The following is a 27,925-nucleotide window of genomic DNA, read 5'->3' as shown; positions in this document are numbered from 1 at the left end:
CTTCCGTCCGGGCCTGGCCGTGGTTCGGGCTCCGTGGGCCGACGGGGGGGTGGGTACGGAGGTGGCAGCCGTGGGAGGAGGCGGCGCGGGAGGCCGAGGAGAGCCAGCACGGACCAATCCCGCGTCCCGGGCCGCAACCCCCGATCCTGCAGCGCACCGAGAGGCGAGACCGGCCGGATGGGCCGCTGAGCCCGAATCGGGGACCGGTGAGGCTCGAGCAGAACGGGCGGCCGGGGCCGGGGCGGGAGCGGGCCCGCGGGGCTGCCGGGTCTGGGAGCCTGGGATGCGGGGAGGGGAGAGGGCCGGGCCCGCCGCTCCTGCTCTCCCGGCGGGGAGGCGGGGGCCGGGGGAGCGGCGGGCAGGGGCGGTGGGGATAGTGAGGCCCGCCCGGGGGAAGGCCAGGCAGGCGGCTGCGGGGTAAGAAGGGGGCGAGGTGGCAGGGGTCATTGCTGGAGTGAGGGCCAGCCCTCGGGATTCGCATCCGGAACAGTGGCGTCGGGGGAGGGGGGGATGCTTCTGGTCAGGGCTCGGGGGAGAGAATGGCTGTGAGTGGGGAGAGGCAGAAAACTGCGAGGCTTGGAAAATTTTTCCACGGCCCTCCTTGAGAGGTTTGAAGAGCTCTTCTCTCCCTTGAGGGTGGTGCCGAACGCCACCTGGAGAAGGGTCTCACTGGAGTTTGCGGGGGTCGGTTACAGCATTTGGAAGGGACAGTGTTCTGAGAGAGACCCCACACTGAGCCGGGTGTGCAGAAGCCTGGCTAGCTCCGAGTATTTGAGCCTCCACATCTTTACAGTGTGGAGCCCCCTGGAGCTAAAATCAGGATGTTCCGCTTCATGAGGGACGTGGAGCCCGAGGATCCCATGTTCCTGATGTGAGTATTCCCTCCCCCTCCTGTTCTAGAGCACTCATCCCACTCCACGTCGGGCCTCTAAGTAGTTCAGATAGACTGGGTTCCCATTGCTGGCATTGGCTGGAACCAGCTGGATCGTCAGCTCCAGCTCAGACTGAGAGAGAGGAACTAGGCATCCATGCCTCTGTTTCCCTAAGACTTTTCCGTTTGGCCAGGGCCGCGCGGGTCGAGGGGGGTGGTTTGCGGGAGTTGTTGACTGCTTGGTCCTTCGGCCATCCACACTGTATACTCACTCCACAGGGACCCCTTCGCTATTCACCGGCAGCATATGAACCGAATGTTGTCAGGTGGCTTTGGATATAGCCCCTTCCTCAGCATCACAGATGGTAACATGCCTGGGACCAGGCCCGCCAGCCGTAGGATGCAGGTAATGGTGCTGTGACATGCCTGAGACCCAAAAGAAATGCTGGAGGGTGGTCAATAAAGTCCTTGACTTTTCTTGCACTTCAGCCAACTTAGCAGGTGAAGTGATCTTTTTTAGGAGTGGGGGAACGGGTCTGGCAAAAGGGCTCTGTGATCCCCTTTTGAGAGGAGGATGGAAAAAAAGCTGAGGCCATGGGCTCCGTTTGGGATTGTAGTGAGATAGAACGTGGTCTCTAATTTGTTCTTTATGTTTTCCTGCAGGCTGGGGCTGTCTCCCCCTTTGGGATGCTGGGAATGGTGAGTCCTAATGTCCTTGTGCCCTTCCGTTCTCAGACACACTGCATACCCTTAGATGTTATTTCCAAATGTGGTTCTCTGGAATAGCCTTATGGGTAACCCTAGAATCTTTTTATAGTGCTCACAAACTCTGGGCCTGTTGTGTGCTAGGAGTCTTGTGGGTTCAAGATGCTAACTTCTTGATTCCTGCATTCTAGGAGCCAATACCTATTAGGAAAATGTAATTGCCTAGCAAAGTTTGTCTATCTGAGGATGGAGATGCAGTTGAAGGGCCCACAAAGATGGCCTTTAGAAGTTTTTTGTTGTTGTTGTTTTTACAGTTTAACGGCCAACCCTTTTATAGGTCGGAATCCATTTACTTGGGTGTGCTTCCTAAAGATAGGAGGAAACAGGACAGTCGGGAGAAAGAAAATTGGATCAGAGCAGCCGTAGAGACTGAGGAGGAAGACAGCAGTAGTAATACAGGAAGGGAAACTCAAAGAGAACATTCCATATTCTGGTCATGCTAACGAAGAGACCGAGCAGTTGCTGCGTGTGGAGGAAGAAGAGGAAGGGAACGTGTAGCCATGTGTCTGTCTAGAGGGTACCTAAAGGAGACCATCTGAGCACTGACTGTGCTTTCCTGACTCTCTTTTCCATCTCTTTGCTGCAGTCGGGTGGCTTCATGGACATGTTTGGGATGATGAACGACATGATTGGGAACATGGTGAGGCTCTTGCCCCATATGCTTTTGCAGTCTTGTGCTCTGTGGTGGCTGGCAGCTCTTGAGTCCTCTGGGGCAGGGGCAGGGAAGAGTGTGCTGGTGAAGGGCTCAAGCTGGATGAAGTCGTGGAACCCGGAGGGCACTGGGTTCCCTTACCTGCTCTCGTGTCTGGGTAGCAAGTAGGAGCAGCGATCTTCTTCAGTGTGCAATTAAGGCTCCACGTTGTCAGGTCCCTCTTGTTTGTCGTTGGACTCTGAGGAACTGGGGGGGCACTGATGAGTCCTGATGTTTTCTGAGTTTCCACATTTCATGAGAGAGCTGTGGACAAGAGCAGGCAGCGGACGTGTGGGACCCCTGCCCCAGAGGGGCCATTCAGTCCTGCTATACCTTTCCCTCCTCAGGAACACATGACAGCTGGAGGCAATTGCCAGACCTTTTCATCCTCCACTGTCATCTCCTACTCCAACACGGGGGATGGTGCCCCGAAGGTCTACCAGGAGACATCAGAGATGCGCTCGGCTCCAGGCGGGGTGAGTTGGAGGGCCTGTCATTTCCCAGAGCAGGCAGAACAGAATGGCACACCCAGAAACCCGGGCTTCCTTTTTCAGGACTGGGTTGTGGGTGGTTTGTCTGTCCTGGCTTGGTGTTGCCAGGGCTTTGGAAGGGGTGGCTGAGTGTGCCATGTTCTGCCTCATCCCAGATCCGGGAGACCCGGAGGACTGTACGGGACTCAGACAGTGGGCTAGAGCAGATGTCCATTGGGCACCACATCCGAGACCGGGCTCACATCCTCCAGCGCTCCCGAAACCACCGCACAGGGGACCAGGAGGAGCGGCAGGATTATATCAACCTGGATGAGAGTGAGCCTGCCTTCCTGCTCTATCACCCTTCTTACTCCTGGGCCAGTAGCCCCTGGGCTGGTTCCTGTGAGCTAGGAGATAGAAACTTTCTCTCCCTATCTCTGTAGATATTACTTGGTAAAGTTAGGGGTGGGCCCTCTAGTCTTACCTCACTTGAGCCTTGTTGTCAGCTTTAGGGGCTAAGTCAGTTGCTGGCAATATCCTCACCAAGGAAGGGCCAACTGTCAGGATCAGTTTTTTCTTCCCTGTTTTTTTTTTTTTTCTGTCCAAGTCAACAGATATTTATTAAATACTTATTGTGTGCCTGGGATGGTGCCCCTTAACTTAATAAGTATGCTGTTCCTAATTTCTTTCTTCAGTAGTCATGCCTCAGATGTGCTGGTGGCTTCCATATTGGAATCACTATTGGCTTATTAGCTAGTGGAGCCATACTGAACCCCAAAATACTAAGAAAAGAAATTGCTGCTCTCCCTCAACACATCCTCACACATAACACTTTCAACCTTTGCCCTGTCTCTTCATCTTAGAAGGCTGTGGCTCACTCTTGCATCTGCTTCCAGACCCAACCTATCAATTTAAGTTGTCACGTCTGGTCTCTGTGCTCTTAGGTGAGGCCGCAGCGTTTGATGACGAATGGCGGAGGGAGACGTCCCGATTCCGGCAGCAGCGCCCTCTGGAATTTCGACGGCATGAGGCTTCAGGGGGTGGGGGACGAAGGGCTGAGGGGCCTCCCCGCCTGGCTATACAGGGACCCGAGGACTCCCCCTCCCGACAGTCCCGCCGCTATGACTGGTGAGGGCCCTAGGCCCTCAGCCTCTCTTGTAAGTATTGAGGGGGGGGAATAGGCAAGGTGTGGAGCACGGAGGGGGGTTGAGGAGTGTACCTGTGCCCAAGCCTCTGCCACGAGGCAGCAGCAGTCCAGGTGCCCAGCAAATGCTGCCTTTGATGGTATAAGTTTTCTTTGGTATAGAAAGAGAATAATGCTCTCACTGGAAGTGGGGATTAAACCCAACTCCTGGCTTTTATATTTTGTCTTTCTTTTGACTTGTGCTCTTCTCTCTTCCCCTTCCAGGTACAGGCTGAGAGGCTGAGAAATCATCCCCTGAAATAACTTTTTCCTCTCCAACTCCCACTCCCAATTTAATATTAAATTAACAGGCAAGCTGGCCCCCACCTCTCCCTGGGGGTCTCAGGGAGAACCTTTCACTGCTCCTTTTACCTACTTTTTCCTTCTTTAATCCCCTACCATGATGACTTCACTTCTCCTGTATCTGCTAACTTGATTTTTCATTTTGCTGCTCCATCTTTGAACCTCCTCACCCTCCCCATTCTACCCTTGTCATGCATTGAAGGGGCTTTTGGGGTGAGCTCTGGGTTTAGGGGCTTCCTCCATCCCTCAGCTACCCTGGATCTTGGCCCACCTCCTCCTCAGATTCCCCCCCTGCAGGGGTCATAGCCCTCATCCGGGGCTGTTTGTGGAGGGAGAGGACTGGCTCCCAACCCTTCCTCCCTTCCCACCCCTGCACATCACAGAACTCTTCCCTACACCTTTCTCTGCCTTTATTTTTTGATTTGTGCAACTTGTAACTAGGTGTTTATGGAATAAAGGAAAATGGAAAAAAAAAAAAAAAAGACCAAGGAGGATTCTGGCTTTGCTTTTGATCTTGTCCTCGTTCAATTTCAACCCTCCTGTCTCCCAGTCCCCTTCTTACCTTCCCTCTGTCTCCACTTGTGGCCTTCTGAACTTGAGTTCAAGCCCAGTACCTCAGTGGTAATAACAGTGGGACTGTCAGAGCCCTGGCAGATGGAAAGCAGCAGCGGAAGTCAGCTGGACTAGGGCTGGTGGGTGAAAACGGGGGGAGTGTCGGGCATATCTCCTAGGCGCCTGGGGAGTTTGCTGCCCCTTGACCCTTGGGCAGAGTTTGTCCCCGGGACTGTGGGTGGGAACGCTTGTGGTACCGAGCAGGAAGGCCCAGGCCTTCAAGGGGGAGGCCCTCCAGGGTCGATAATGTTCTTCCACCCTCAGTTGTTAAGAATTTGAGCCCAGGGAAGGAGACCAGAGAAGAAAACTAATCCGGAACCTGAGCGGTACTGGAAGGGCATGAGGTGCTCAAATTTCTCAAGATGTTCACTCTTGCTTGACCTGGCCCGGCCAAATGGGTCACTTTGTTCTTGGGAACTTACTTAATGATGGTAGATGCGTGTAAGGGTCTGATGGTGGGTTCTTTATAAAAATCTTCAGTTCTTTTCAGTTTGTGGTAAAGCAAAGTGAAAAAAACAAAACAGTGGGGGTACCTGGCTGGCTCAGCAGAGCATGCGACTCTTAATCTTGGGGCTGTGAGTTCAGGCCCCACATTGGGCCTAGAGCTTACTTAAAAAACACACACACACAAATAACTCAAGGCTCTGGCTCTTCTCAAGGAAGGGAGGATCTTTCCCATGTCCTCTGCGAACAACCAGATTCCAGACATCTGTCTAGTTGCTGAATGAGCAGAGGGATGAAGTTGAGTGCAACAACTGGGCACTGACTCTATTTAAGGGCAGGTGCCAAATCTCAATCAATAGGGCTGGTGAAGACGCATGAGCAGGGTTAAGGGAACCAACCCGGTGGCTGAAAGAATCCAGGAATCTCAGAAGTCAAACAGCTACAGGTTTCCCTCCACTATCAAAAGCAGAGCATTCCTGCAAAAACTTTTGGAAGCTGAAATGGGATAAAGCGAATCGATTACCGTTAACTTACATGGAAAAGTTCTTGAGCATTGCTGGACCTGAAATATGACCTCTGGAATTTTTCTGAAATTCTGAGATTTTTCTGAAATTGTGAAGGGATGCACGAAATAGAGCTCACGGGCAGTTTAAAGCTAGGCTGGATGCAGAGGAGCTGAGGATAGTTCCAGGGGCAGGAGCTTGGTGGGGCCACTCTCCTGCTCAGGGTGCGCGTCATCTCTAACTTCCCGCAAACCAACGCTGACAGCTTGTTTTCACTTTGTCTCATACGAGCAAAAATCCTCTTCATACTTCTTTGTGGTAGCCAAAACCAGTATTAATGTTGGTCTTTTTGTAAAAGTGAAGGGGCGTAGTGCGAACTTTTGAAAAGCGGGGGGGGGGGGGGGTGCCTGTAGAGAGAATTCATCTCCACCTGGGTTGCTGACTGCAGATGATGGAACTCAAAGTGAGCACAGCCCTCCGTTTCAAGGGTCACCTGGGCTCTGTCCAAATAGACTCGTATTTACTTCCTCTGGGAGTGGGAGCAGCTCTCCTCAGTCTCCTGAGGAGGCCACGTGGAAAGCATGCCAGCCCTGTAAAGGATGCCCAGAGGCTGGGTCCTCGGCTCCACAGCCAACCTAGCCAAGTGGTCTTGGGCAAGTCATCCACTTCCCTGGACCTCAGCTACGAAGTTCCCTACTACCTATAAAACCTTAGGCTACAGTTCAACCTGCCAACCTGGATTTCAGTCACAGGGCCCGCACTCATGGGTATGGTTCTGAGTGGGGGCCGGAGCAGGGCAAGGGTTGCCCTGATCTCTATCTAGGTGAGTCAACCTAGTGTTTCACAAGCTCTCCCATGTAGAGCCTGGCTTTCAGACACATGAACTAATTTTCACCCTTACTCCCTGCTCTTGGGTGAGGACCACCCTTCAGCCCAGCACTCATTCCTAGGGCCTGTGACTAGTTGTGAGTAAGGATATGTTGGCGGGAAAACAGTTAGCAGCCGCTGCCAAGTGAGGTGCTCAAGAACCAGCCCCCTGGCACTTCCTGAGCTGTCTGCCAGTGTAGGGTGAGGGCCAGGGGACAGAGAGAGGAAAGGAACTCTCGGGAAGAAAGCTGACATTTTATTTCTGGTCAGCTCTCCAACTGGGCCCAGCCTCATTCACAACAGCCATCCCCTCAGCCCTTGGCCCAACATCCAGGGGACATGGTCAGACTCAGATTATTTCCCCCATGGCTGATATTTGGTGGGAGACTGAATTATCTAGAGGAATGAAATGGTGAATACAGCCTGGCATGAGCAAGACATGGAGCTAAGCTCCACCACTTAGCTATGACTGGGAAAGATTCTTAATCTCTCAACATCAGTTTCCCACTTTGTAAAATGGGCCTTTCTAGGCACCGATGGCAGTCGGGACATGGGTCCACACCTCAGAACGGTGAGAAATCTGTTGAGTTAGTGCAGAGAAAGCATTTGACACAATACATGGGATATAAATGACCGATTTCTCCCTGATTATTCTGTCTTGCTCTTTTTTTTTTTTTTTTTTTAAGATTTCATTTATTTGTTTGACAGAAAGGGAGAGAGAGAGAGCACTAGCAGGGGGAGCGGCAGGCAGAGGGAGCAGGGAGCCCGATGCGGGGCTCGATCCCAGGACCCTGGGATCATGACCTGAGCCAAAGGAAGACGCTTAATGACTGAGCCACCCAGGTGTCTCCGTCTTGCTCCTTCAGTGCTCTCTGGTGGTCCTCATCCCTGGGTCTATCCTTGGGATTCCTAGAATACTTCCAGACATAACTTGGAAATCATCATACTGGCCTCCAGCCCTCTGTTCTCCCAGCTACAGTTACTATTGTTCACACTTTTCATGCCTCAGCTTTATAGACGAACAAGTAGAAACAAATGCTTGAGGCCACTCTGACCCAGCCCTGCTTGCAGTTTGGGATGCTTTCCATCTTTGGCTAACAAAGAGCCTTGGGTCCTACTAACACAGTTTACCCAATGCCCCCTTCCTCTGTCCTTCTGCAGTCTAATGCCCAAGTCACAAAGCGGTTACCCAGAGAACCAGGAGTTGATCCACGAGAAGAACGCAGTATTTCAGTCTCCCAGCCCGTATTCCAAGTCCGCTTAAATACTCCACATACCTGCCGTGCCCTGATGCTCCCAGTCCTGGGCATGGCTCGTCCCAAGGGCTGAGGGAGCAGAAAGGGCCAAGGACTCCTTCTCCCAGGCCATTCCAGTTGGGATAGGAAAAAGAAAAAAGTAGCTTTTACTTCTCTCCTTCTTGGACATCACTGGGGTCTTCAGATAGGAGAGATGGGATCCAGGTGAGGCTGCACTAGAAGCTGGGGAGGTGAAGAGACGGCCAGTTAGGCATAGGAGGTGCTAAGAGGTAAGAGAAAAAAACTGAGGAGACCAGGGGCATGGGGAGGGAAGACCTTGGGTAGCTGGTTCTCCGAAGCAGCGTCCCCACTAGCCTCCGTCCCTGGGGAGAGCCTGTGGGGGGCACAGGTTGCACGGCGGGAGGGGAGTGCACCCGAGGGGCCCGGGGTGCAGAAGGCTGGCAGGGCTGCTATGGAAGGTGGGCAGAGTGCTGACAGCTCTGAGCCTTCCTGTCCTCAGTGTCCACCCTTAAATGGTAACTCTAGGGAGACCAGGACCAGCAGGTAGTACCTCTCCCTCTGGGCTCAATACTGCCCCCCACCGCCCCTCTGGACTATCCCTGGGATGAGATGAGCTAAGTTAGTACTCAGAGTTCCTTGCCCTTTCTCTGCCTTTTATGATTCTTTTTTTTTCCTTAAAGATTTTATTTATTTATTTGAGAGAGAGAGAATGAGAGATAGAGAGCACGAGAGGGAAGAGGGTCAGAGGGAGAAGCAGACTCTCCACCGAGCAGGGAGCCCGATGCAGGACTCGATTCCGGGACTCCAGGATCATGACCTGAGCCGAAGGCAGTCGCTCAACCAACTGAGCCACCCAGGCGCCCTGCCTTTTATGATTCTTTTCTTCCCTGAGGACCTTGTCTTTTGCAAAGGAATAGGGTGCGCTTACCCCCCCAACCCCCGTTTCCCTAAGCATCCATCCCATCCTCTTCATCTGCTGCCACCTGCCGCCTGGAGAGCTTGCAGGTTCTGGACAATTATCTCCAAGATGTCAGTGTTCTCCAGCCAAGAGGCCAACCCCACGTCTGAGCGGTCTGAGGCTCAGACATTTGGACACATGAAGCTGGAGGATAGGAGAGGGGGCGTGGGAAAGGCAGAGGCCGTAGAGGGGCCATTGAGTCTCTAAAAGGGGGAGCAGAAATACCTTAGGAAAGGTCAAGGTCGCACTGAGATGGGAAATGGTTTGATGGAAAGGTTCTTAGAAAACTGCTGGTGAATTTAGTTAAGGTATCCCGGATTTGTGTGTGTCGGGGGCGGAATTCCCAGTGCACAGGGAACGTGCCAGGGAGGGACAGAAGCTGATTCCCAATTCAGATCTTAATTTAAGCAAACCCAGTATAGGATATAAATAGCACATTTAGAGTTAGAGACCTCACAGATGACCTTCTCACCCCAGACCTACTAAAGCAGGATCTCGAGGTTGAAGAGGATTCCAATGCACCTTAGTAACAGTTACAGAGATCCTCCAAACCCCCGCTCCTGTCACTCCTTAAGAAAGAGAGGTGACTTGTTGCACACCATGCAGCTAGCTACCTAGCAGGGCTGCAAGAGCCAGGACTCAAAATCCAGACTGACACAAACGATACCAAAGTGTTATAAAGAATGATTCACCACGGGGGGGGGGGTCCTTCAAACCGTTCCTTGGTGATTTGTAAACACTTTTAACATATACTAAAATTTATTCAAGTAATAACACCATATTTAAAATGATGAATGCCAGTAGCCCAATATGTCTGTTTTTTAAATCTTGTATTTTTTTAGGCAGATAGTAAAATTGCTCCGTGTGTGTGTGTGTGTGTGTGTGTGCACAGTTCGGTGAGTTTTAACACATGCGGATTTGTGTAAGCACCCCCACAGTCAGGATCAAAACAGTTCCATCACCCTGAACACCCTCCTGCTGCTCCTTTGTAGTCACACCCTTCCTCCAATCCTAACCTTGACAACCACCGATTTGTTCTCCGTTGCTATAATTCTGCCATTTCCAGAATGTCATAGAATGAAATCATATATGAGAGTAGCTCCTTGACTCAGCATAATGCCTTTGAGATTCACTCGTGTTGTTGCATGTATTAATAGTTTACTCCTGTTTATTGCTGAGTAGTATTCTGTGTGTTTATAGTCTGTGTTATCCATTCACCTGTCTGAGGATACTCTAGTTTCCAGTTTGGGGCAATTATGATCAGAGCTGCTAAAAGGCTTGTGCACATGTTTTTGTCTGACCATGTCTTAATTTCTTTAGGAATGAAATGGAGTGGGATTGCTAGGTCATATGGTAAGTGCATATTTAGCTTTATAAGAAAATGCCAAATTTTCCAGGGTGGCTGCACCATTTTGCATTCCCACCAGCAATGTAAGAGAGTCCCAGTTGCTTTGCATCCTTGCCAGCGGTTAGTATTGTCAGTTCTTATTTTCTTTGACCCATTCTATTAAGTGCATAGGTGTTCTTCTATTTATTCTAATAGATATCTTGTCATGGTTTTAATTTGTATTTCCCTAGTGATTAATGATGTTGAGCGTCTCCTCATTGCTTATTTGCCATCATCATAGCCTCTTTGATAAAGTGTCTATTTAAGTTCCTGCCATTTTTCAAAATTGGACTGTTTATTTCCTTTCTGTTGAGTTTTGAGAGTTCTTTATATATTCTGGTGAGAAGTCCTTTGTTAAATAGCATTTGCAAACAATTCTCTCCCATTCTGTACCTTGTCTTTTCCTCCTCTTCCCATCTTCTTTTTCTTTTCTTTTCCTTTTTTTTTTGACATCTTTTTCAAAGCAAAAGTTGTAATGAAGTTGAAGTCCAACTTATCACTGTTTTCTTTTATATCATATTTTATATCATATCTAAGAACACTTCGCCTAACTCTGGATAACTGAGATTTTTCTCCTATGTTATCTCCTAAAAGCTTTATAGTTGTAAATTTGATATTTACATCTTTTTCCCCACCTTGGGTGAGTTTTGGTAGCTTGTGGCTTTCAAGTAGTTGGTCCACTTCATCTAAATTGTTGAAATTATGTGTAGGATTGTTTGTAGTATTTCCTTACTAATCTTATAATGTCTGTGGGGGAGTGTAGAGATATCTCCTGTTTTATTCCTGATATTGGTATTTTGTGTTATTTTATAATTTAATTTTTTAATTTATTTATTTTTATTTTATTTTTTTAAAAGATTTTATTTATTTATTAGAGAGAGAGAGGATGAGAGAGAGCACAAGAGGGAAGAGGGTCAGAGGGTGAAGCAGACTCCCTGCTGAGCAGGGAGCCCGATGTGGGACTCGATCCCGGGACTCCAGGATCATGACCTGAGCCGAAGGCAGTCGCTTAACCAACTGAGCCACCCAGGCACCCTATAATTTAATTTTTTTTAAAGATTTTATTTATTTGACAGAGAGAGAGCGAGAGAAGGAACACAAGCAGGGGGAGTGGGAGAGGGAGAAGCAGGCTTCCCCCCAAGTAGGGAGCCCGATGTGGGGCTCAATCCCAGGACCCCAGGATCATGACCTGAGCTGAAGGCAGACACTTAATGGACTGAGCCACCCAGGCGCCCCTAAAGATTTTATTTTTAAGTAATCTATACACCCAACGTGGGGCTCAAACTTATAACCCTGAGATCAAGAGTCGCATACTTAAAAAAAAAAAAAAGGTCAGATGTTCTACCAACTGAGTCAGCCAGTCTTTTTTAAATTAAAAAAATTTCTGGTCAGTATGGCTAGAGGTTTATCAATTTTATCGATCATTTCAATTAACTTTGGCTTCATTTGTTTTTTTCTATTTTTCTGTTTTCAATTCATTAATTTCTTTTTTTCTTAAGGTTTTTTATTTTGAGTAATTTCCACACCTAACATGGGTCTTGATCTCACAACCCCAAGATCAAGAGTTGCATGGTCTACTCACTGAGCCAGCTAGGCACCTCTAAATTTCACTAATTTCTGCTCTTATTATGTTTTCCTTCTGCTTGCTTTGTGTTTATTTTTGCTGTTCATGTGGAAGTATAGATTGTTGACTGGAGACCTTTCTTCTTTCCTAATTAAGCATTTGATGCTATAATTTTTCCTCGAGTCACTGCTTTAGATGCATCCCACATATTTTGATATTGTTTTTTCCTTTTTTTTTTAAAGGTTTTATTTATTCATTTGAGAGAGGAGCAGAAAGAGCATGAGTGGAGGGGAGGGGCAGAGGGAAAGGGACAAGCAGACTCCCCAGTGAGTGCAGAGCTCGACATGGGGCTGGTTCCCAGGACCCTGAGATCATGACCTGAGCCAAAGTCAGACACTTAACCAACTGAGCCACACAGGTGCCCCTATATTTTCATTTTTGTTAAGTTCACAATATTGTCTAATTTCTCTTGGGACTTCCTTTTTGATCATTCGGTTATTTAGAAGTATGTTGTTTAGTTTCCATGTGTTTGGAGATTTCCCTGTTATTATTCTGTTATTGATTTCTAGTTTTAATTCCATTATACTTTGTATGACTTTGTATGACTTCAATCCTTTCAAATTTGTTGAGGTTTGTTTTATGATTCAGGACATGATCTATCCTGGTAAATGTGCCATGTGTACTTGAAAAGAAATTGTGATTCTGCTGTGTTGGGGAAGTGTTCTATAAATTTCAGTTAGATCCTATTGGTTGATGACATCATTCAGTTCTACATACTTCTATACATCAGCTAATTTTGTTTACTTGTTCTATTGGTTAGTGGGAGAAGAGTTTTGACATTTTCAACTACAATTGTGGATCTGCCCATTTTTTTCCTTTATCTGTCAGTTTTTGCTTTATGTATTTTGAAGCTCTGTAGTTAGATGCAGAGACATTTAGAATAATGTCTTCTTGGAAAAAACAAACTTGTTTTTTTAAATCATTATGTACTGTTCTTCTTTAACCCTGGTAATTTTCTTTGCTCTGAAGTTAATTTGCCTGATATTACTATAGCCAGTTCAGCCTTCTTTTGATTAGTGTTTTCATGGTATATGTCTTCCCATCCTTTTACTTTTAATCCACCTATTTTATACTTAAAATGGGGTTTGTTTTGTTTTGTTTTTTAACAGAGAGAGATACAGTGAGAGAGGGAACACAAGCAGGGGGAGTGGGAGAGGAAGAAGCAGGCTTCCCGCTGAGCAGGGAGCTCGATGCGGGGCTCGATCAGGACCCCAGGATCATGACCTGAGCCGAAGGCAGACGCTTAAGGACTGAGCCACCCAGGCGCCCCTAAAATGGGTTTTTTGGAAGGCAGCATATAAGTGGATCTTTTGTGTTTTTTTAAAATCCATTTTTATAATCTCTTTTAATTGGTGTTTTAGGCTACTTACATTTAATATAAGTATTAATATGGTTGAATTTATTTCTATCATTTTATTATTGTTTGGTCCTGTTTACAATTCAGCTATCTCCACTTTCCAGCCTTTTTTTGGTTTATTTGGATGTTGTTTATTTATTCATTTATAAGATTTTATTTATTTATTTATTTGTGAGAGAAAGCATGCTTGCAGAAGCATGGACGAGGGGCAGAGGGACAGAGGGAGAAGCAGACTCTCCAGTGAGCTAGGAGCCCCATGTAGGGCTCGATCCCAGGACCCTGAGATCACGACCCAAGCTGAAGGCAGACACTTAACCAACTGAGCCACCCAGGTGCCCCCATTTGGATATTATTAAAGTATTCTACTTTGTTTTTTTCACTAAATTTTTCTTTTACTTTTTTTTTTTTAAGTGGTTGCCCTGGGGCAGGCATGGCAAGCTTTTTCTGTAAAGGGCCAGATGATATGGGGCTTTGCAGGTCACATGTCTGTTGCAACACTCAACTCGTGTGGTAAAGTGGTGCAGCCACTCTAGAAAACAGTGTGGAGGTTCCTTAAAAAGTTAAAAATAGGGGCGCCTGGGTGGCTTAGTCGTTGAGCATCTGCCTTCGGCTCAGGTCATGGTCCCGGGGTCCTGGGATCGAGCCCTGCATCGGGCTCCCTGCTCGGCGGGAAGCCTGCTTCTCCCTCCTCCACTCCCCCTGCTTGTGTTCCCTCTCTCGCTATCTCTCTCTCTCTCTCTGTCAAATAAATAAAATCTTTTTTAAAAAAAAGTTAAAAATAGAACTACCCTATGACCCAGTAATCACACGACTGGGTATTTACCCAAAAAATCAAAAACACTAATTCAAAGGGACACACGCACCCCTATGTTTATAGCAGCCAAATTATGGAAGCAGCCTAAGTGTCCATCGATAGATGAATGGATAAGAAGATGTGGTGTATATACACAATGGAATATTATTCAGCCATAAAAAAAGAATGAAATCTTACCATTTGTAAGGACAAGGATGGAGCTAGAGAGTATTATGCTAAGCAAAATAATTCAGTCAGAGAAAGACAATACTCATGTGGAATTTAAGAAACAAAACAGATGAACATAGAGGAAGGAAAATAAAAATAAGATGTAAATTGAAAGGCAGTCTCTCCTTTATGTTGTAGTTGTCATATGTATTACATTTACAAATGCTGAAAACCCATCATAGTTTTATAATTTTTACTTTCTTTTTTTTTAAGATTTTATTTATTTATTTGACAGAGAGAGACAGTGAGAACAGGAACACAAGCAGGGGGAGTGGGAGAGGGAGAAGCAGGTTTCCCGTCGAGCAGGGAGCCCGATGCGGGACCCAATCCCAGGACCCTGGGATCATGACCCGAGCTGAAGGCAGACGCTTAACGACTGAGCCACCCAGGCACCCCTATAATTTTTACTTTCAACTGTTATAAATATTTTAAAGAACTTAAGAGGAGAACAATCTATATTTACCATTTCTGTTTCTCTTTCTTTTTGATGTCCCATTTATTTTTTTAATTAAAAAATTTTTTTAAAGATTTTATATATTTATTTGACAGAGAAAGAGTGAGAGAGGGAACATAAGCAGGGGGAGTGGGAGAGGGAGAAGCAGGCTTCCCGCCGAGCAGAGAGCCCGATGCGGGGCTCGATCCCAGGACCCTGGGATCATGACCTGAGCCGAAGGCAGACGCTTAGTGACTGAGCCACCCAGGCGCCCCTCTTTTATTTTTTAAAAAGATGTTTATTTGACAGAGAGAGAGAGAGCAAGCAAGCAAGGGGAGGGGCAAAGGGAGAGAGAGAATCCTGAAGCAGACTCCCTGCTGAACCTGGAGCCCAACATGGGGCCCCATCTCTTGACCCTGAGATCATGACCTGAACCAAAATCAAGAGTTGGCCGCTTAACCAACAGAGCCATCCAGGTGCCCCCTTTAGCATTTCTTTAGGAGCAGCTCTGCTAGTGACAAATCCTTATACTTTCCTTCACATAAGAATGTCTTTATTTTATGTGAATTTGAGTAACATTTTCATTGAATATATAATTTTTTTAAAGATTTTATTTATTTATTTGACAGAGAGATAGAGCCAGAGAGCACAAGCAGGGAGAATGGCAGAGGGAGAGGGAGAAGCAGGCTCTGCACTGAGCGGGAAGCCCGATGCGGGGCTCGATCCCAGGACCGAGACATGACCCGAACCGAAAGCAGATGCTTAACCATCTGAGCCACCCAGGTGCCCCTAGAATTTTTTTTTTTAAAGATTTTATTTATTTACTTGAGAGAGACAGCACGAGCAGGAGGGGCAGAGGGAGAAGCAGACTCCCTGCTGAGCAGGGTGCTTGACTCGGGGCTCGATCCCGGGACTCCAGGATCATGACCTGAGCTGAAGGCAGACACTTAACTGGCTGAGTCACCCAGGCGCCCCCACTGGGTACAGAATTTTGAATTGACAGCTTTCTTTCAGCACTTTAAGTGTGATTCCAGTTCCTCTGGCTTCCATAGTTTTGATGAGAAATCTGCAGTAATCTGAGTCATTGTTCCCTTATATGAAATCAGTTGTTTCTAGATGTTCTTTGGATATTTTTCTATGTCTTTTATTTTCAGCAATTTGATTACTATATCTGGTCATAGACTTGAGTATATTGTTTGCTCTTCACCAAGCTTCTTGAATCTGTGTTTGTCTTTTGCCAAATTTGGAACCATTTTAGCCATGATTACTTCCAATAATTTTTCTATTTCATACTCCTCCCCTTCTGGGACTCTGTTGACACAAATGTTAGATCTCTTGGTCTTGTCCGACAGGTCCCTGGGATTCTGTTTTGTTTATCTTTTTTATTTGTTTAGATTGCATAATTTATATTGACTATCTTCAAAGTCACTCCTCTGTCATCTCCATTCTGCTATCCAGTGAATATTTTGTTTTGGCTACTTCTACTTTTCAGTTCTAAAATTTCCATTTGTCTTTTCCTTAGGTCTTCTATTTCTTTGCTTAACCTATCTTACCATTTGTTTCAAAAGCATTCTCCCCTTCTTCTTCCAGTAGGGTTATACTGACTGCTTTGAAGTCTTTGCTTTAAATTCCAATTCCAACATTTCTGTCATGTTGGGGTTGGTTGTCTTTTCCCTGGAGAGTTCTTTGTATGCTGGGCAATTTCAGATTGTATCCTGGATATTTTGAATATTGTTTGAGACTCTGGATCTTATTAAAACCCTAATGGGAATGTTTTTTGTTTTAGCGGGTGATTGACCAGGTTTGGTTCAAGCAGCAACCTACCTTCTTTGGATTGTGGTTTCAACATCAGTTTAATTTTCAGTTTGTGGTGCTATCTACATCAGTCTCGTATGTGTGCCACCCAGTGGTCAGTCAGACCTGGACAGTGGTCCACCCTGTAGCTCAATTCATAAAGCTTTGGTAAGATGTTTAAGGTCAGATCCATGTGCAGCTTTGAGGTGAGCCCAGGAGTTCACACACAACTCTATGGGACTCTCGATTTCCCTGCTCTCTCTGATCTCCCTGACACTTTGATTCTCTGGGTCTTCGTTTCCCAATCCTCTGGCCAAAAAAAAAAAAAAAAAAAAAGGCGGGGGGCGGGCTTTAGTTTCTCTACTCTGCTGAGCATTTTCCACTATGTATCTGACTAAGCATCAAGAGAACAAAGGGAAAAAGCAGATTTGCCTCGCACTCTTGAGACCACAGCTCCTGTGCTAGAGGAATTCTCCTCCGTCAGTTTTCAGTGCCTGCCCACTGTTGCTGTTATTATGCTTCTGTAGCTACCCCGCGATGGTACTGCCTGGGGTTAGAGGTAAAAGAGAAGGAAAAAAGAAAAACAGGAGCTTCCCCTATTCTCTGACCCTTAGGAGTCCCTTTCCGGCTCCTCAGACTTGCAATAAATGGCTCCAAGAGGAGTTCTTTCAGTTCACACCTGATGCACACTTCTGGGTTTGGGGTGACCTTTGAGTCCACTCTGGGCAGTAATGGGGGGGATGGCAAACTCACCACTGGTTTCATGGAACTTCAAATTCTGGTTTCTTTCTCCCTGCTACCATTTACTTCTCTGAGATCTCAGATAGTTGCCCCATGCATTCTGTCCAGGAGCACTGGGAGTGATGGGGGTGGGGTACGCCTACTCCACTTATGGTGTGGTCCTGAGCAAGTTACATAACCTCTCTGTACCTCTCCTGTCACATTTAGCAGAGGATAATAGTGGTATCAACCTCAGAAGGTGGTTGTGTGGATTAAATGAGTTTACATATATGTAAAGCACTTAGAATAATGCTTGACTGTGGTAAGCACTTAATATTAAAGTATCATAAAAAGATTGGACAACAGATTGGCAAAAAGACAAAAATCACCCAGAACTCCAATGTCAAGAGGTCTAACATACACATTATGGTTATATTATTTCAGATTTTTCAGTCAAGATGTATTCACCAATTCATTGAATAGACAAATGAACATTTAAGTATAGAATTATATTCCCTGCCCCATTCCCCAAATTATGCTTTCTTATTAGGGGAGTGGCAGTAGGTCACAGGATGAAACTTTCTGCCACTAGGTGTTCATCACACTATTCTTTCCACCCAAAATGCTCATCCTCCCTCCCTTTGTTAGGCTAACTGCCACTTGGGCTTCTAGTTTCAGTTGAAAGGTCACATCCTTGAAGAAGGCTTTCCTGACCCCAGGTAAAATGTAGATCCCTATGTTAAGTACTTTCATGTCACCCTATACTTCTTAGCACTTATCACACTTTTAATTACTTAACCATATACTTAAGAACCTCAAAGGACAAGTCCTCTCTCTTGTCCTGTACTCAAAGTTTCACCTTTGCACATCCTTCTCTTCCAGACGGTGACCCTGGGCCTCCACACCTGTCCTCCAAGGCCCTGCAGTAAGAAGCCTCCTCAGCTGGTCCAAGCTGGCGCTAATCTGGGCAAGTCTGCTTATATAAATGGGACTTTTCAGCTCAGAGCTGAGTCAGTGAGGACAGTGAAGGCATATTTCTGGTCCACATCCTGGAGATTCTTATTCAGTAGGAACCGGGGGGGGGGGGGGGGGAGGTCCAGGAATATGCATTTTCAAAAGTTCCCCTGATGTTTCTGTTGCTGGTGGCCCACAGAAACACTGCCTGTGGTAGAAAACTTCCAATACGGCTTCCAACGATCCCTGCCTTCTGACAGTCACTAGGCTGGACCTGGTGACTGGTAAAAGTGATGGGATACTTCTTCTGTGATTAAGTTAAAAGACTGATTCTGCTTTCCTGATACAGTCTCTCTGGCTCTTGCTCTGATGGAGGGGGCTACCTGGGCTGCCTCTGACCAACAGCCACCCCAGAAATGAGGTCCTCGGTCCAGCCACCTATGAGGTAGTGAATCCTGCTGATACATTGAAGGAGGTCCTTCCCATTGGAACCTTGAGATGACATGGCTCCAGCTAACTCTTTGATTGCAGCCTTGTGAGAGACCCTGAGGCAGAAAAGTGTGCCCACATTCCTGAACCACAGAAACTGAGATAATAAACGTGTGTTGTTTTTAAGCCAGTAAATTTTAGGGTAATTTGTTACACCATATTAGATAACTAATACATTGCCTAGACTGCCCAAAGCTCCCTTCTCCCCATCCATGTTGGAAAACACACCTCAACAGAGAATTTCCCATCTCTCTTCAACAGGATTTCATGAATACTGACTGCAGACATTGTCTTTGCTCTTATGCATAAAAATTTGTACCAGCCCAGTCGCTGATTTTAGCTTCAGACACTTTGGCTTAGTCTTTTAATTAAGTGTCACCAGTTTCATGGGCATGAACTCTGAATTCTCATAAAGGCAAGTCCTCTTCCTCCTCCCCTTACCATCGTGGTCCCGCCCTAAGACCACTTAAGCCTGCTGTACATCAGGGGGTCGGTGTGTGAGTGTGTGCCAATGGTGGTAAGATTCTTGGTTGGAAATATTCTGGTGCCCTGAGCTTGGTTATACATGCAATCTCTAAATCCTGAACCAAGTTTCAGGGTCAAAAAACTGAGCCCCCAAATCATCTGCTCCCCCTTCTTCATGCCTTGGTAGCCAAGAGCCCCATCTTTCTAAGGCAAAGACAAATTGAATTTGCGTGTCCTCAGGGACATGTCAACAGGCCCCCTCCCTCTCTGGGTGTTAACCAGGCAGTCCCAGCTCAGCCCACACTTAGACTTTGGAGCCATCCACTGAAGGCTGGAACTAGAAAGCTCAGAGAAGTTATGGAGCCATTAGCTGGAACTAGCTTACAAGAAAACAGGATACTAAGTTCAACGGAAAAGCTGGGGCAGGGGCGGGGCAGGGGAAGGACAGGTTCCAAGTGCCAGGAATTAGCAACTTCTACACATTGGAGGGTGTGGGAGGAAGAAGGGGTTTATTGCAGAGGTAGAGACTGAGAACCAAGACAAAACAGGCTCAACAAGCTCATCGAGGACAAAGGTAACCAAGAAGCCAGAAGTGTCAACTCCCGAAGTAGGGCCCCAGTAAGTCTCCATGGACCCCTCAAGACAAGAGGCGCGCCCAGCCCATTTTTAATCAAAACCTCAGGATCCCACCCCACTTTCTAGTTCTATGACTGAGACCTTTAGCACCCGCAAAGAGTAGTCTGTGTTAAATCTCCACCTAGAGAAAAACACAATCTCTGGAGAGCAGCTCAGTCAACACTAGGGCCCTCAGGAGGCAACTGCTTCACGTGCAAGTGGGGGGGCGGTCAAATGTCCCTTACACTAGAGCTCCCCAATTCTAAAGAGTGCACAGTAGTGCACTACATTCTACCAAGGACACCAGTCGTCCCAGCACAGGAAGGTCTGCCTTGGACAGCGGACAGGAGCCTGCTGCTGCTTACTGCAGATCTCAGAGTTCTGTGTGGTTCTGATACAAAAACCGAAGGTTATTATCAACTCTTCCCCTTATAATTCTGTAAGAAGGAAGGTAACAGACTGAAGCCCAGCTCCTTGGGAGGAGGGCCAGGGACAGTCATTTTGCATGTCCAGCGTTCTGCACATGTTGATGCCCAGGAAGTATCCGCTCCTTCTGAATGAGTGCTGGGATACTGAGCAATTTGTCCAAAGTCACACGACTCAAGATCTAGGTCTCCTGGCTCCTAGGCCAGGACTCAGCACCTAGTATCTGATTCCTTTCTTTTTCCAGCACTTTGCTTTAGAGTGGACGGACAATGAGCCTTCTTCCCATCCACACATATCAAAGACAGAAGATACCCATTTCCGGGCATGTTTGTAGATAGACTTCTCATAGATTTATTTCGGTTTCATGTTATATATAGATATATGTATATATGCTTTTTTTTTTTTTAATACAATCTATATATCCCCTTCCCTTCCCCACCAAACTCACAAAAGGAAGTATAAATCCTCCCCGGATTGCCATCAGGCTTTCCAAGATAGCCAGGGGTAAGAAAGAGCCATCTCTCAACATCTCAAGAGACAGCTGCCCTTCTTCGGCTCTGGGGTCATTGAAGCAGCAGCATCCCCAGGACCCAAGAGGAGGAGAGAGGAAAGGAAACAACTCTGGTGTGACAGGATTCTAGGATGAAAGTGTCCAGTGACTCCTAGAACGGCAGACTGGCTCCCACAATTCTCCGGGTGGGAACCAAGGTGGAAGGCCTATGGCTCTTCAGATGCTGCCCAGATAGGCTGGGGGTAAGCAGTACAAATCGGGGAGTAGGCATGCAGGGGCGGGTGGTCCGAGAAGAAACACATGTGGGTTATGCTGGAGAAGCAGCAGCCCCCCCCAACTCCATGACGTATAATAAACAGGGATAGACACTGGCCGCCCTCCCCCCTTTAAAGAAACAGGGAGAGAGCACGGCAGGGAGGGGGAGGGAGACAATGGGACACATAATAAAGTCACATAAAGCAGAAGTACCAACAAAAACATGACTTGTACTTGCCTCCTCCCTAGAGAAGGTGTGATCTACGCTTGGGGGTCAGGAGAGAAGAGGGAGGTTAAGGGTCATGAACCTAGGATTATCAGCTGACCAGGGGCACAGGAAGGCTCTCGGAGGACTCCTAAAGGACAGGCAGGAAGCTCGGACCCCGCATCCCCAGGGAAGAAACGACAGTCCCTTCAGTTAGACTTGGACCAAATCTTGGCGCTCCCTCGGAGCCTGGCAAGGGGAAGAGAGAGAGAGAGAGAGAGGCTGCAGGGAATCCCCTCACCCCTGTGGGCTCCCCCCACTGTCTACCCCCATGCAAATGACTACAGGGGGTGAGGACAGCCAGGTCTCTGAAGTAAAAGCAGGACACCCCAAAAGCAAGCGGTCCCCGCCACAGCGGCTCACCCCTTGCCCTTTGAGGCTTTCTTGCTGGGCTGGCGCTGGTTGGTGCCAGGGGCGGGTTCCCTCAGCTCAGTCAGGTGCTGCTCAGGGTCCTGAGATGTAGCTGCGGCGGCCGCTGCTGTTGTAACTTTAATGGTTTTTTTAAGGTTGGCGACCTACCCGGATGAAAGAAATGAGGGATAGTAAGGAAAGTCCCAGAATCAGACCGTCTCTGCCTACCTTGTCTGTTTGCTATAGCCAAGGTCCCAACCCGTCTGCACAGGACAACTGGCCCAGGTGGCGGGAGCTTGGGCCCGTCCCGATCTCTCACCCGCTCACCTCACTCTCGATCTGCTGCTTCAGGCCTAGCTGCTGCTCCTTGTGCTGGTTGGCGCGGCTCACCTGCTCCTCGATGCCTGACAGCACCACCTCACAGCCCACACACCTGCGAGAATCAGGAGAGGAGACGCGTCAGCAGGAGGAGGCTGTGAGCACACGCTCACGAAAAACAGACTCAGAATAGCCTGCACACAAACCCCTCGTCTGGGTTAGGAACCTTCGCCAGGGCGCCTGGAAACCATGTGCAACAGTAGTCCTAGGAGCCACAAAGACACTCAGGGTGGGGTGGGGGGGAAATAAGAGAGGTGAAGTGCCTGGAGTAACGTGCAACATGCGAGAGGAGGAACTACAAACAGCACCGGGTAGATGCTGGAGAGAGGGGAAAAAAGGTATATTGAATTCAGACAAGAACACAAAGAGAAAAACGGAAGTGGGAGAGACCCATGGCCTACAGACAGTGCTGCTTACAAGACGGATGGGATGAATCCCGCTTAAGACAAGTGAGGATCCAACACCCTGGTGAGGATCCTCTTAAGAGTACTGCTCTCCCCCTCCCCCAAGGACTATGCCAAGGACACTGCTTCTGGCCTCTCACCCCGCAGGCCCTCCTCTGCTCCCTTTTGCCCTCAGAAGCTTTTAGAGGAATGAGCTCCTCTCCCTTCATCCTCTGGGATGCCACCTCTGCAGCCCAGCCCAGCCCTCCCCCTCCCAAGCGCCTCCCCCTTTCCCGGAGTGAGGAGAGAAGGAACAGGGCCGGGGCACCCGTCTCACCACTCCTGCAGGGTTCGAGCAATGGCACTGAGGTCCTGCCGCTGGATGTCCCGCCCAATGCTGTAGTCAACCTCCAGCCGCTGATTGCGCTGGTCCAGGGAGCCGCGGAGCACGTCGGCGTACACCGCCTCTATGACAAGGTCTTCCAGCTGCCGCACGTTCCGCAGGGCAAGGGCCTCCAGCAACACTGCATATGGGATACACTGGGGTGCAGGGAGGTCGGGCGGGGATCTGTGAGGCTCTGCAGCACAGAAGCGCCTCCAAGATTCTTCCCTCCTTCCCCCCAGCCTCCTCTCCACTCCTACTCCTCCTAAAGGATTTCCTCTAAAAGGCTGGTTCTCAGGCAAAATAAGTGAAAGTATCGCCCCCTGACCTGGGTGGCTCAGTTGGTTGGGCAACTGCCTTTGGCTCAGGTCATGATCCTGGAGTCCCGGGATCGAGTCCCGCATCGGGCTCCCTGCTCAGCAGGGAGTCTGCTTCTCCCTCTGACCCTCTTCCCTCTCGTGCTCTCTCTCTCAAATAAATAATAAATAAAATCTTAAAAAAAAAAAAAGTATCGCCCCCTGAAAAATAACATCCCGAGAAAGACAACTGCAAATAAGATAGAAGATTTACGTTCCCCTACCACCCTTGACCTCCCACCCCACAGGGAAAGAAAGTGACAACTGTCTGGCTGTCAGTCCTCTGGCCATAGCTCAGGACAGCACACAGACCTTGGTCCAGATAAGCCTGATGTAACAGGAACTGGTGGGGGAGGGCTCTGAGTTACTATTTATCGTTTATCCCCACTTCCTTCCACAGAGGCACCTCATGACAGAGAGCCTGGTTTAGGTAAAATCATGAGGACCACAGGAGAGTCAAGTAACAGCTGAGAGAATGTAGGTGGGTGGGAGAGGGATATTTAATAAAAAACTGAACCTAACTGGAACTACGGAGATACTTCTGGGTTATACACTTTTGACTTTAGCAAATAGAAGCCTCGCACTTTGCCAGGAGAGAGCCTTATTCCCAGATCTGAAAATTGAGATTGAGTGGGACTTTTTTTTTTTTTTAAGATTTTTATTTATTTGAGAGAGAGAGCGTGCACACGTGAACATGAGTGGGCACAAGCTGGTGGCGGGGGGCGTGTAGAGGGAGAGGGAGAAGCAGACTCCACGCTGAGCAGGGAGCCCGATGCAGAGCTCGATCCCAGGATCCCAGAACCATGACCTGAAGCAAAGGCAGACCCTTAATTGACTGAGCCACTCAGGCGCCCCTGTGTGGGACTTTCTTTAGTGAGGAGGAAGGTGATTGCTAAACAAGTGAATGGCACCCTGGTTGCTATTTTGACCCAAGATGCAAAAAATGTTGAATGAAAAACAAAAACAAAACAGAAAACTAAGAATAATATTCAGCCCGAAAGGCTGTAGGGAGTGGATTTCAGATACGAGGGACGTGGTGGGGTGGGGAAGGCAAAAGAGCAACACTGCGGGCAAAGGCTGTCTGACTGCAAATTCCCTTCAGACAGGCTCTTCGAAGGGACATTCCCCTTTGGCTCGGGGGGGGGGGGGGGGGGGGGACTGTCACTCACCTTGACTTTGGCAGCCAGGGTGACAACTGATAGGTGTCGAAGCTTATTCTTCTGAGCCTCTGTGAGTGGGGGAAGATTGCGGGCTTCAGCTAGGAGAAAAGGACAAAGCGTAGGAAATCCTGATTACACTTTTGTGGGAAGTCCTAGCCTCCTTCCCTTGCTACTGCTGCTGCTTTTTTTGTTTTAGTTTTCCATGCCAATTCAGGTCTTGACCCTGACCCTGTGTACCCCAGGAGGGTTTTCTAGGATTTTTTTTTTTTTTTAAGATTTTATTTATTTGACAGAGAGAGACACAGCAAGAGAGGGAACACAAGCAGGAGGAGCGGGAGAGGGAGAAGCAGGCTTCCCGCTGCGCAGGGAACCCGATGCGGGGCTCGATCCCAGGACCCTGGGATCACGACCTGAGCCGAAGGCAGACGCTTAACGACTGAGCCACCCAGGCGCCCCCCTAGGATTTCTTCTAGTCCTTCCAGAAACTGCCCTTCTCCCACTTCCACTACTCCAGAGCTCCAGCCCTCTGGTTACCTAAGTAATCAGCATATGTCCCGTAAGCAAACACTGTGAGCAGCCGGAACGTGGAAGCGAAGTCACTCTCAGCCAGCTGCAAGAATATGAAGGAAGACGTGACAGGACGGGCCTCTCTCCAGCTTCCCAGTTTCATTCCGTTTTGAATTCCACTTTCTGGCCCCATCTTTCCCCTCTCCCATCCGCTCTCCCAGACCACTCTGCCTCTCTGATCACTCTCCCCACTGAAAGGCCTGATTTCCACCTCAAGGCCCTTATTTACACTACCCTCCCCCCGCAATCCACCATGCCCTCTTCCTCCATACGTCTTCATTCTTACCCTAAATTCAGAATTGAACACATTCAGAGTGTTCAGTAGTGTGTGTGGGCATGTGCACACCCAGACATTGCAAATTGTGTTTTGGTCCTTAGAGTGTGTTTAGTATTTCTGAATCTGAATATCATTAGGTAGTCTGCTGTCCTTGCCAATTCACCAAACACTCCTGCGTTAGCCTCACTCATCTCTGACAGCTGCACGGCCTCAGCAGGCGCTGGAATTTGTGGTCTCTGCATCAGACCTGTAGCACCCAAGAGGCTTCATCACCCAGATCTCATCTCCTATCACTGATCTCTCATTCTGGCACTTAAATCGATGAAATCCTTAGGTTGTTACCCAAGAATATCTTATCTGTAATAGGATTACAGACCCAGGCCCTGGTATCCCTCCCACTTAGGTCTAGCAAAGCTGGGCATGTATTTGGCTCTCAATAAATACTTGCTAAGTAAGTAATTTACACATCCATATCCATTCATCTTATCTCTGCAACTGAATATAAGTTTTGGAAGGGTATTAAGCACCGCATCTTGTACTTTTCTGGTATTCCCAGATGACTAGCAGAGAGATAAATGAGCATCCAATAAATGCTTCGTTTCCTTCACCCTAATGGACCCTCTTTAGTTCCACTGTACAGGAAAGCAGGGAAAGAAGGCAGCCAGAGTGTTCTCCAAATACCACAGAGTGATCCCAAAGGCTAAATCCATTGACTCAGTCAATCACTGGCCCTCAAAAATTTACCATAGTTTGCCCACATACCAATGCCATAGCAACTCAGGACTGGGGCTTATGTCATACATCTTGGAGATTCACCCACTCTACACTTTAAACTCTTTACTCGGCCACTTCTTTTTTTTTTTTTAAGATTTTATTTATTTATTTGACAGAGAGAGACACAGCGAGAGACACAGCGAGAGAGGGAGTGGGAGAGGAGAAGCCGACTTGCCGTGTGGCAGGGAGTCCAATGCGGGGGCTCGATCCCAGGACTCTGGGATCATGACCTGAGCCAAAGGCAGACGCTTAACCGACTCAGCCACCCAGGCACCCCTTTACTCTGCCACTTCTATGTGAACAGTTCTCTCTGCTGTGTTCCTAGCATCTTGTCACATGTCTTTGGGGGTAAAGACACCTTCTAACACTTCTTGACTAAGTGAATTAACAAAGGGTACAAAGTGGGGAGAGGAGAGTATGCCAATTTCATGTTCGTTCTTTCCATTTGTACTGGACTTTACACTTCCCATAATCTGACCTGATTTCTATAATTGAGGGTGAGGGGCAGTATCAGCTCTGATTTTAAAAGAGAAAAACAGAGGTCCTAGAGTAAAAGTGACCTCATCAAGGTGACATGATTTTATTTAAGAGCTACTACCTTGGCGGAGACAGGCTGGAATATCAGGTCTCCTTTTCTGAATCACATGCTCCTTTGTTTAAAAAATGAAAAATAGTGGGTTTTACAGATGATTCATCACCAGAGGAAGGTAAGAGATTTACTTGTCTACTTATTTTTGCGGCTGTTAATTAATCATCATCGTATTCTTGTTCAGCTGAATGGTTATGGAGTTGCAAATGAGCCCTGCCCACCCATTCTCAAATTCAAACTTAGCCCCAAGCTTCCCTGTGGGCTCTCCAGGCCAGGAACCCACCTCTCTAACATTAGGCATATCCAGCAGTTCCCCAAACACGTAGACCCCAGGAGCCTCCAGCACCTGGTGGATGAGTGTGGCCAGCGCTGCCCCCTTGGCCGACTTGGCCAGGAGCAGAAATTGCTCCTGGTTCTGCCCTGTCACCTTCACCTCGGCACTCATGGCTGCACTGAGCTGGGGGGACCTGGGCTCAGGATATCTGGAGCTGCAAGGAAAGAGAATGTGAAGCTGGAGGTCCCCGAACACTGGGGGGGAGGGGCGGGAAGCACAGGGAGGCTGGATTGCGGAGGCACTGAGTCACTTCTGCAAACGAGGAATGAGAGATGGAGCAGTCTAAAACTCGGATCTAGAAATCCTAAAATTGGCCACTTTGATGGAAGCCTGGCTGAGACAGGGTTGCCACGCCCCCTCCCCCATCCCTGGGACTGATCCCAAGCCCCACCACGTGCACCCCATTGAACCCCAAGGCACAGGATGTAGTGGGGGAAGGGGTGTCACATGGTGTCCACCCCAACAGCAGCGCTCCCTCAAATTTCCGCGGTGCCCCGCAAGTGCCCTCAACCACGTGACCTCACCCTCACGATCCTTCCACGTGGCTCCGCCCCCTCCCTTAAAGAGGCCGCCCAGGGACCGTGGGCTCACGGCGACTGCCCCGTCGTACCCTGGGTCAGGCTCTGCGGGCCGCTACCTGGAAGCTTCGTCTTCCAGCACACCGGGCGGGGCCGCCGCTCCGTCACCTCCGGCAGCTGTTTCGAGCCTTTCCTGCCACCTCCCTGCAGAGTCGCTCTGGCCGCTAAACTCTATGGCTGGCTTCCGGCTCGTACTTCCGCTCTTACGAGGCCTGTTTCGGGCGGGCCATGCCCCTCCCCCGCCTTCCGACGGCTGAAGCGGCTGCAAGCGCCCGTCATTCTACTCTCTGATTGGCTGTTGGGGAAGAATGACGGACGCCTTTTTTTCTGCTCTGTTTCAATAAAACTTTATTGACAGATAAGCCCTGGAAGGTAAATGCAGAGGGAGCACATGTCCTGCGGGTACCGGGTGGTTAGGTGTCGGCTCAGAGCTGCCCCAAATCTAGAGATCCGGGCTGCACAGGGTGCCTGAGGCGACAGGAAAGCTGTAATGGGAAAGAGAGAGGGAGGAGGGAAAAAGGGGGGAAGGAAATGAGGAGAGATAGGAAAGAGACAAG

At 48.4% G+C, this 27,925-nt stretch overlaps 2 protein-coding genes across 7 annotated transcripts; one reads left to right on the top strand and one right to left on the bottom strand.

Annotated features, from left to right (window-relative positions):
• On the top strand, positions 1-4,765 carry MLF2 (myeloid leukemia factor 2). Its single transcript, XM_025851818.2, has 9 exons — positions 1-206; positions 794-871; positions 1,151-1,277; positions 1,535-1,570; positions 2,223-2,276; positions 2,675-2,803; positions 2,974-3,133; positions 3,742-3,954; positions 4,206-4,765. Exons 2-8 carry the CDS (start codon positions 822-824, stop codon positions 3,927-3,929), a joined length of 744 nt encoding a protein of 247 aa, XP_025707603.1. The 5' UTR covers positions 1-206; positions 794-821; the 3' UTR covers positions 3,930-3,954; positions 4,206-4,765.
• COPS7A (COP9 signalosome subunit 7A) lies at positions 2,251-27,578 on the bottom strand. Of its 6 annotated transcripts, XR_012376966.1 has the most exons (10): positions 27,401-27,551; positions 26,740-26,944; positions 24,784-24,859; positions 24,259-24,347; positions 22,689-22,891; positions 21,918-22,023; positions 21,603-21,754; positions 7,987-8,187; positions 4,846-4,930; positions 2,251-2,591 (listed from the first exon to the last, which is right to left on the bottom strand). XR_012376966.1 is itself a non-coding variant. In XM_025851817.2 (8 exons), exons 2-8 carry the CDS (start codon positions 26,899-26,901, stop codon positions 8,181-8,183), a joined length of 795 nt encoding a protein of 264 aa, XP_025707602.1. In that variant the 5' UTR covers positions 26,902-26,944; positions 27,401-27,551; the 3' UTR covers positions 7,391-8,180. The 6 variants fall into 6 exon arrangements, 4 of the variants coding, with proteins under 4 accessions (XP_025707602.1, XP_025707600.1, XP_025707599.1 ...); XR_003204408.2 differs by lacking the exon at positions 4,846-4,930; XM_025851817.2 differs by lacking the exons at positions 2,251-2,591; positions 4,846-4,930 and having other exon boundaries at positions 7,391-8,187.
• Between the last annotated feature and the right edge of the window lie 347 nt (positions 27,579-27,925).

This window comes from Callorhinus ursinus, unplaced genomic scaffold (genome assembly GCF_003265705.2).
Source record: "Callorhinus ursinus isolate GAN/ISIS: 27379988/994484 unplaced genomic scaffold, GSC_fseal_2.0 scaffold94, whole genome shotgun sequence".
NCBI lineage: Eukaryota > Metazoa > Chordata > Mammalia > Carnivora > Otariidae > Callorhinus > Callorhinus ursinus.
Note: the sequence above shows the minus strand (reverse complement) of the source record. Positions and strands in the feature narration are given on the sequence as shown.